At 43.5% G+C, this 10003-nt stretch overlaps 1 protein-coding gene across 2 annotated transcripts in view; it reads left to right on the top strand.

Annotated features, from left to right (window-relative positions):
* clec14a (C-type lectin domain containing 14A) overlaps window positions 1-7348 on the top strand; it is an 11078-nt gene extending 3730 nt beyond the window's left edge. For both annotated transcript variants that reach the window (XM_078277294.1, XM_078277293.1), the window contains exon 3: window positions 5489-7348. In XM_078277294.1, coding sequence (XP_078133420.1) covers window positions 5489-6424 — 936 coding nt within the window. In that variant the 3' untranslated portion in view covers window positions 6425-7348. The remainder of the gene's footprint in view (window positions 1-5488) is intronic.
* The last annotated feature ends 2655 nt before the right edge of the window (window positions 7349-10003 follow it).

Here is a 10003-nt window from a genome sequence, read left to right as displayed (position 1 = left end):
ACTTTACTTGAGTCTTTTCTGTTCATGCCACTTTCTACTTCTACAAAAAAGCTTTAAAAGTTTAACAAAGAAATGACAACTTTTTTTAGTTTCCACTTTCTAAAATGTTTTTTTTTCTTTTAATACTTTAACTACATTTTCCTGATGATATTTACAGACTTTTACTTAAGTAACATTTTTAATGCAGGAGTATTTTTTAAACACATTCTCTCTCCCATCCTGTCAGAAAGAGACGCTTGGTCAGGTATCTTTGGAGTTTTTTACAAGAAGAACAGGACATGAACCCCTGGTCTCTTGGGGGGAAAGTCCTGTGTTGTTTGACCCATCCACCCCCCTCTACTACTCGCTACTGTTGTCTCTCTACATACTACTCGCTACTGTTGTCTCTACATACTACTCTCTACTGTTGTCTCTCTACATACTACTCTCTACTGTTGTCTCTCTACATACTACTCTCTACTGTTATCTCTCTACATACTACTCTCTACTGTTGTCTCTCTACATACTACTCTCTACTGTTATCTCTCTACATACTACTCTCTACTGTTGTCTCTCTACATAATACTCTCTACTGTTATCTCTCTACATAATACTCTCTACTGTTATCTCTCTACATACTACTCTCTACTGTTGTCTCTCTACATACTACTCTCTACTGTTGTCTCTACATACTACTCTCTACTGTTGTCTCTCTACATACTACTCTCTACTGTTGTCTCTCTACATACTACTCTCTACTGTTGTCTCTCTACATACTACTCTCTACTGTTGTCTCTCTACATACTACTCTCTACTGTTGTCTCTCTACATACTACTCTCTACTGTTGTCTCTCTACATACTACTCTCTACTGTTGTCTCTCTTCATACTACTCTCTACTGTTGTCTCTCTACATACTACTCTCTACTGTTGTCTCTCTACATACTACTCTCTACTGTTGTCTCTCTACATACTACTCTCTACTGTTGTCTCTACATACTACTCTACTGTTGTCTCTACATACTACTCTCTACTGTTGTCTCTACATACTACTCTCTACTGTTGTCTCTCTACATACTACTCTCTACTGTTGTCTCTACATACTACTCTCTACTGTTGTCTCTCTACATACTACTCTCTACTGTTGTCTCTCTACCTATTACTCTCTACTGTTGTCTCTCTACATACTACTCTCTACAGCTGTCTCTCTACATACTACTCTCTACTGTTGTCTCTCTACATACTACTCTCTACTGTTATCTCTCTACATACTACTCTCTACTGTTATCTCTCTACATACTACTCTCTACTGTTGTCTGTCTTCATACAACTCTCTACTGTTGTCTCTCTACATACTACTCTCTACTGTTGTCTACATACTACTCTCTACTGTTGTCTCTCTACATACTACTCTCTACTGTTGTCTCTCTACATACTACTCTCTACTGTTATCTCTCTACATACTACTCTCTACTGTTGTCTCTCTACATACTACTCTCTTCATACAACTCTCTACTGTTGTCTCTCTACATACTACTCTCTACAGCTGTCTCTCTACATACTACTCTCTACTGTTGTCTCTCTACATACTACTCTCTACTATTATCTCTCTACATACTACTCTCTACTGTTGTCTCTCTACATACTACTCTCTACAGCTGTCTCTCTACATACTACTCTCTACTGTTGTCTCTCTACATACTACTCTCTACTGTTGTCTCTCTACATACTACTCTCTACATACAACTCTCTACTGTTGTCTCTCTACATACTACTCTCTACTGTTGTCTCTCTACATACTACTCTCTACTGTTGTCTCTCTACATACTACTCTCTACTGTTGTTTCTCTACATACTACTCTCTACTGTTGTCTCTCTACATACTACTCTCTACTGTTGTCTCTCTACATACTACTCTCTACTGTTGTCTCTCTACATACTACTCTCTACTGTTGTCTCTCTACATACAACTCTCTACTGTTGTCTCTCTACATACTACTCTCTACTGTTGTCTCTCTACATACTACTCTCTACTGTTGTCTCTCTACATACTACTCTCTACAGCTGTCTCTCTACATACTACTCTCTACTGTTGTCTCTCTACATACTACTCTCTACTGTTGTCTCTCTACATACTACTCTCTACTGTTGTCTCTCTACATACTACTCTCTACTGTTGTCTCTCTACATACTACTCTCTACTGTTGTCTCTCTACATACTACTCTCTACTGTTGTCTGTCTTCATACAACTCTCTACTGTTGTCTCTCTACATACTACTCTCTACTGTTGTCTACATACTACTCTCTACTGTTGTCTCTCTACATACTACTCTCTTCATACAACTCTCTACTGTTGTCTCTCTACATACTACTCTCTACAGCTGTCTCTCTACATACTACTCTCTACCGTTGTCTCTCTACCTATTACTCTCTACCGTTGTCTCTCTACATACTACTCTCTACTGTTGTCTCTCTACATACTACTCTCTACTGTTGTCTCTCTACATACTACTCTCTTCATACAACTCTCTATTGTTGTCTCTCTACATACTACTCTCTACTGTTGTCTCTCTACATACTACTCTCTACTGTTGTCTCTCTACATACTACTCTCTACTGTTGTCTCTCTACATACTACTCTCTACTGTTGTCTCTCTACATCACTACTCTCTACATACTACTCTCTACTGTTGTCTCTCTACATACTACTCTCTACTGTTGTCTCTCTACATACTACTCTCTACTGTTGTCTCTCTACATACTACTCTCTACTGTTGTCTCTCTACATACTACTCTCTACTGTTGTCTCTCTACATACTACTCTCTACTGTTGTCTCTCTACATACTACTCTCTACTGTTGTCTCTCTACATACTACTCTCTACTGTTGTCTCTCTACATACTACTCTCTACTGTTGTCTCTCTACATACTACTCTCTACTGTTGTCTCTCTACATAGTACTCTCTTCATACAACTCTCTACTGTTGTCTCTCTACATACTACTCTCTACTGTTGTCTCTACATACTACTCTCTACTGTTGTCTCTCTACATACTACTCTCTACTGTTGTCTCTCTACATACAACTCTCTACTGTTGTCTCTCTACATACTACTCTCTTCATACAACTCTCTACTGTTGTCTCTCTACATACTCCTCTCTACTGTTGTCTCTCTACATACTACTCTCTACTGTTGTCTCTCTACATACTACTCTCTACTGTTGTCTCTCTACATACTACTCTCTACTGTTGTCTCTCTACATACTACTCTCTACTGTTGTCTCTCTCAATACTACTCTCTACTGTTGTCTCTCTACATACTACTCTCTACTGTTGTCTCTCTCAATACTACTCTCTACTGTTGTCTCTCTACATACTACTCTCTACTGTTGTCTCTCTACATACTACTCTCTACTGTTGTCAGAGACCAGGTTCAGACTGAGACCAGGTTCAGAGAGAGACCAATTGCCGATAGAGACCAGGTTCATACTGAGACCAGGTTCAGAGAGAGACCAGGTTCAGATAGATACCAGGTTCAGACTGAGACCAGGTTCAGACTGAGACCAGGTTTAGAGAGAGACCAGGTTCAAACTGAGACCAGGTTCAGACTGAGACCAGGTTCAGATGAACCTGGTCTCTGTCTGAACCTGGTATCTATCTGAACCTGGTCTCTCTCTGAACCTGGTATCTATCTGAACCTGGTCTCTCTCTGAACCTGGTCTCAGTTTGAACCTGGTCTCTCTCTAAACCTGGTCTCTCTCTGAACCTGGTCTCAGTATGAACCTGGTCTCTATCGGCAGAGTAGAGTCTGAACCTGGTCTCTATCTGAACCTGGTCTCAGTCTGAACCTGGTCTCTATCGGAACCTGGTCTCTCTCTGAACCTGGTCTCAGTCTGAACCTGGTCTCTCTCTAAACCTGGTCTCAGTCTGAACCTGGTCTCAGTATGAACCTGGTCTCTATCGGAACCTGGTCTCTCTCTGAACCTGGTCTCTCTCTGAACCTGGTCTCAGTCTGAACCTGGTCTCAGTCTTAACCTGGTCTCTATCGGAACCTGGTCTCAGTCTGAACCTGGTCTCAGTCTGAACCTGGTCTCTATCTGAACCTGGTCTCAGTCTGAACCTGGTCTCAGTCTGAACCTGGTCTCTGTCTGAACCTGGTCTCTCTCTGAACCTGGTCTCAGTCTTAACCTGGTCTCTATCGGAACCTGGTCTCAGTCTGAACCTGGTCTCAGTCTGAACCTGGTCTCAGTCTGAACCTGGTCTCTATCTGAACCTGGTCTCAGTCTGAACCTGGTCTCAGTCTGAACCTGGTCTCTATCAGAACCTGGTCTCTCTCTCTGAACCTGGTCTCAGTATGAACCTGGTCTCTATCTGAACCTGGTCTCTCTCTGAACCTGGTCACTCTCTGAACCTGGTCTCAGTCTTAACCTGGTCTCTATCTGAACCTGGTATCTCTCTAAACCTGGTCTCAGTCTGAACCTGGTCTCCATCTGAACCTGGTCTCAGTCTGAACCTGGTCTCCATCTGAACCTGGTCTCAGTCTGAACCTGGTCTCTATCTGAACCTGGTATCTATCTGCACCTGGTCTCAGTCTGAACCTGGTCTCAGTCTGAACCTGGTCTCTATCGGAACCTGGTCTCTCTCTGAACCTGGTCTCAGTAGGAACCTGGTCTCTATCGGAACCTGGTCTCTATCTGAACCTGGTCTCAGTCTGAACCTGGTCTCAGTCTTAACCTGGTCTCTATCTGAACCTGGTCTCAGTCTGAACCTGGTCTCTATCGGAACCTGGTCTCTATCTGAAACCTGGTCTCTATCTGAACCTGGTCTCAGTCTGAACCTGGTCTCAGTCTGAACCTGGTCTCTATCTGAACCTGGTCTCTATCTGAACCTGGTCTCAGTCTGAACCTGGTCTCTATCTGAACCTGGTCTCAGTCTGAACCTGGTCTCAGTCTTAACCTGGTTTCTATCGGAACCTGGTCTCAGTCTGAACCTGGTCTCAGTCTGAACCTGGTATCAGTCTGAACCTGGTCTCCATCTGAACCTGGTCTCAGTATGAACCTGGTCTCTATCGGCAATTGGTCTCTCTCTGAACCTGGTCTCAGTCTGAACCTGGTCTCTGACAACAGTAGAGAGTAGTATGTAGAGAGACAACAGTAGAGAGTAGTATGTAGATAGACAACAGTAGAGAGTAGTATGTGAGAGACAGCTGTAGAGAGTTGTTTGAAGAGACTTCTCTACTGTTGTCTCTCTACAAACTACTCTCTACTGTTGTCTCTCTCAATACTACTCTCTACTGTTGTCTTACTTAATACTATGTCATCTTACAGTTGCTGCTCTGCCCGGTATGTTCCATACAGATACTGAAGGGGAATTTTTGCGTATGTACATGACGCTGAAAGACACTGACCAAGCGTCAGTATTTTACGAGTTGGAATTGAGAAGTTGTTGATCTTCACAGTGTGGTATAAATATTGCAGTAAAGGTTCTGAATACTTCTTCCACCTTTGCAGGTGAGCCGCTGGGCCGAGGAACCCAGGCACACCTGCACGACGGCTCGCTGCGCGGCGCTGAAGGGCGAGCTGGACGGGTTGAATGTGACGCGTTGGGGTCTGATCGCCGTCTCCTGCAAGACCCCTAACAACTTCATCTGTAAACTCAAAAATGCTGAACAAAAGCCTAATCAGCTGAAACCTGATCCTGAACAAGAACCAACTCCATCTAGTTCACCTGAACCTGATACACAACCTACTAAAGCAGAACCTGGACCTGATCCTGGTTCTCAGCGAGAATTGGCTGCAACAGAATCATCTAAAACTGCTAAAGACGCAACACAACAACCTGACATGAAGCCTAAAACTACACCTGAGCTACAGGGTTCTGGTTTTGATCCGGTGGTGGGGTCGGACTCCTGTCAGCCCCCCCACATCCCCAGCGCCCGCTCCATCAGTCTGGACCGGGCGAACAGCAGCAGGATCCTGGTGGAGTGCTGGTCGTCGTCTGCACAGTTGGAGCTGCGTTGCTCAGGCTGGCCGGCAGTGTGGCGGCTGAAAGACGACTCGCCCGCCAACTTCACCGACATCTGCTCGTCGTGTGAAGCCGGCTTCCAGAAAGATGCTTCAGGAAACTGCGTGGACGTGGACGAGTGCAGCGTTGGCGGCAGCGGCGGTCCGTGCAGACACAGCTGCCTGAACACGGTGGGCTCCTACAGGTGCTTCTGCTCCGACCAGAGCGGGAATCAACACAGCGAGGACTCGCCAGAGTGCGCCGAAGATGCCACAAGCGGCGTCCTCATGGTGGCGCTGGTTGCCGTGGTGGCGCTGGTGGTGCTATTGGTGGTTGTCATGGTGACGGTGAAGTGCTGCCTGATGAGGCAGTCAAAGAAACGTGCCATGAAGAAGGCAGAGAAGATGGCAATGGAGAGCAAGGATTCATTCGAAAACAAATGAGAAGGCGGCAACATGATGTAGTGAGAGTGACATCATCATGTGTCTCCAAAATACAGAGAGGTGAAGTCCGGTTGTGGCTAGAAGGGATACAGCTACGGCCAGAAGTTATGCTAAATTACTCTAAATGTCGCTAAATCTAGGCTAATGTTGGAGCCATAATACAACTCTGTTTCTTTTTTGTTTATATACCACGTTCACTGTGTCAGCATGGCGTGTCAATATGTTGTTTGATTTGTGTTTAAAAAAAGATTAATGGAACTAAATGAGAAATGAAATGGACTGTATGAACTGTGCTACGGTGAGCAGGCCATCTTGGAATAAATAGGTCACCGCACTAAAAGATATTATTGGCAGCCCAGAACAAGCTCTTCCTTGGTCCCACCTCACTGGCCTAATATAGGAGTTGTTAAAAGTGAATATAACAACATCATTTTAATACTTTCAACCAGGAAACACGTGCTCGTTCCTCTGGAGTGTTTTAATCCAAACCACCATCTCTTTCCTAAACTTACCTACTTACCGTAGATGTATCCCCGTGAAGTCCCGCCCCTTCCTGTGTCCACCCTGGGACTTTATTTCAGTAAAAATGTGTCCAATAGTGAACGGGGAGAGACAGATAATGTTCAGATCCTGTCTTGAATTGAGCCATGAATTACACACATGATGTCTGTTGCTTTTCCTGAAGTTTTTGTACTTTGTTCTATGTTTTTTTAACCCCTTTAACCAACATTTTTGATGTTTCCAACTTTTTTAGCTAGCCAGCTAAACGTAGTTCACGGAGGTGACGTATATTGTGTGATTCTAGGATCAGAGCTTTCTAGTCTAGACATGCAGAGGAATCGAAAGTTCGTTTCTCACCATCCCTCGGTGAAGAAGAAAAATGCACGACAGATCAGACATCCTACCACAAGAGTTAAAAAGAAAGGTGCTCAACAGATAGGGACATTTTTCCTAACACTAAAACAATAAACGGCAACAAGATCACAAGATAAAAACACAAGAATGTCACAAGCAGCAAAATATTTTATATAATGTGTTGCGATAGAGCAGAAAGATGTGCAAAAATCCAACAGCAGCAACTTCAGAGTCCAGAGGTTTTTTTTTGGGGGCTACTGTGCATTTTAACATAACTTTGGACCATCTTGGTAGGGAAAACACTGAATATGTAATTAGAAAGACACACAATTCTGATGAAACTTCCTTTAATGCTGAGCCACAGGTGAGGTGGTATTACAACTGAAATGGTATTATGCTAATACTGAATAAATTGGGCTCTTAGGATCACATTTCTACAATGCCAAGACGAATAGGTAGCTACCACAGTATGCAAAAACAGGGAAAAGTTGAAAATATTATATATATATTTTTTGTTGTGCTGCAGCTCCTCTTTTCACCCTGTGTGTTGAGCTCTCTGTTTTAGCTACAGAGTGAGACATCACACTTCTGTTCCATCTTTGATTGGAGTCGCACATGCGCAGTAGCTAGGTAAGGACTACTAGCCAGTCAGAAGCAGAGTATGAGGGCCCTGACAGTAGCTAGGTAAGGACTACTAGCCAGTCAGAAGCAGAGTATGAGGGCCCTGACAGTAGCTAGGTAAGGACTACTAGCCAGTCAGAAGCAGAGTATGAGGGCCCTGACAGTAGCTAGGTAAGGACTACTAGCCAGTCAGAAGCAGAGTATGAGGGCCCTGACAGTAGCTAGGTAAGGACTACTAGCCAGTCAGAAGCAGAGTATGAGGGCCCTGACAGTAGCTAGGTAAGGACTACTAGCCAGTCAGAAGCAGAGTATGAGGGCCCTGACAGTACCTAGGTAAGGACTACTAGCCAGTCAGAAGCAGAGTATGAGGGCCCTGACAGTACCTAGGTAAGGACTACTAGCCAGTCAGAAGCAGAGTATGAGGGCCCTGACAGTAGCTAGGTAAGGACTACTAGCCAGTCAGAAGCAGAGTATGAGGGCCCTGACAGTACCTAGGTAAGGACTACTAGCCAGTCAGAAGCAGAGTATGATGACATGCCCTGACAGTACCTAGGTAAGGACTACTAGCCAGTCAGAAGCAGAGTATGAGGGCGTGTCCTGACAGTACCTAGGTAAGGACTACTAGCCAGTCAGAAGCAGAGTATGAGGGTCCTGACAGCACCTAGGTAAGGACTACTAGCCAGTCAGAAGCAGAGTATGAGGGTCCTGACAGTACCTAGTTAAGAACTACTAGCCAGTCAGAAGCAGAGTATGAGGGTCCCTGACAGTACCTAGGTAAGGACTACTAGCCAGTCAGAAGCAGAGTATGAGGGTCCTGACAGCACCTAGGTAAGGACTACTAGCCAGTCAGAAGCAGAGTATGAGGGCGTGTCCTGCTAGCAGCTAGGTGAGCATTATAACGTGTCTCTGAAGTAAAGGCTGGACTACAACAGAGCTGTTTGGAGCAGTTGGTGAACAGTGTTTTCTGTTGGAGATGGTAAGTCCCTTTGGGGGGGACTTTGGGCTTTTTCACTTTGTAAACCTATAAAGTGCACAAAAAAGATATATAACACTATAAAGGAAAGGGGGAAAGCCAACAAGCATAATATGAACACTTTAAACAGCTTTGCAGACTTTGAAGGCACGTTATGACCACTTCCCTTAATGTGTCTGGTGTCTCAAAAGCTGATTTTGGGATAGCTCGTCAAACACAGACTTTTAGTTTTTAAAATAATTATTTTGTAGGGTGCCGGGATCAAGTTAAGGGCTAAAATCTCCCCCGATAACAAATATTATCTGTCTCTTCCTGTTCACTACCGGACACATTTTCACTAAAATAAAGTCCTGAGGTGGACACAGGAAGGGGCGGGGCTTCTCCTCTCTGTGACTCAAACCTTCCAAGAAGTTAACAGGAAGTTACCCAGACAGCTGATTCAAAGAAAATAGAAGATTGAATCTGAGAAAAACCTCTTAATTAGTTTTGGTAATGAAACATAAATATTTTATTATTTAAAGAGTTAAATGTAATAAATAAATGAATAGGTTTTAAAAGCATACAATAAGTAATTGTAATGAGATTGACTTGATTGTAATGTTTCAGTCTGTATTTCTGTGTTTTAATGTCAGGAAATTGAACCAATTAATTAAACCAAGAACATGTTGAACAGGGTGTCATTAATCTCTTGTTATATTCAGAGCTGTATAGTAACGAAGTAGAACTACTTCACTACTGTACTACTATCGTACTAAAAGGCTGTATCTGTACTCTACTGGAGTATTATTGTTTTCTCCTACTTCCACTTTTATTTTACATATTTACAATGAGTTTAATACTTTTACTCCAATACATTTTTCATGTGCTGCGTCGTTACTCGTTACTGTGTAGGAACAGTGTGTGTAGTTACGGCTACGTTAGTTACGTAAGAAATCCCGAGCTTTGGTCGTGTTTCTTTTCATTACGGCGGTCGCCCGTTCAGAAGTCAGAGACGATGTAAGTTGGTACTCTTTCTATTTAGCCGTTGTTGCAGCAGATGAAGCTGTTGTTTCAGTCTGAAATGAGTCCTGAATGTTTTCACCGTGTGATGTGAAGCTGCTAGTCTTTCTGTGTTTTGCTAGCTTGCTGAC

Source organism: Sander vitreus, chromosome 20, assembly GCF_031162955.1.
Source record: "Sander vitreus isolate 19-12246 chromosome 20, sanVit1, whole genome shotgun sequence".
In the NCBI taxonomy this organism is placed as follows: domain Eukaryota; kingdom Metazoa; phylum Chordata; class Actinopteri; order Perciformes; family Percidae; genus Sander; species Sander vitreus.
The sequence above is the reverse complement of the archived record's forward strand: the minus strand, read 5'-3'. Positions and strand labels throughout refer to the sequence as shown.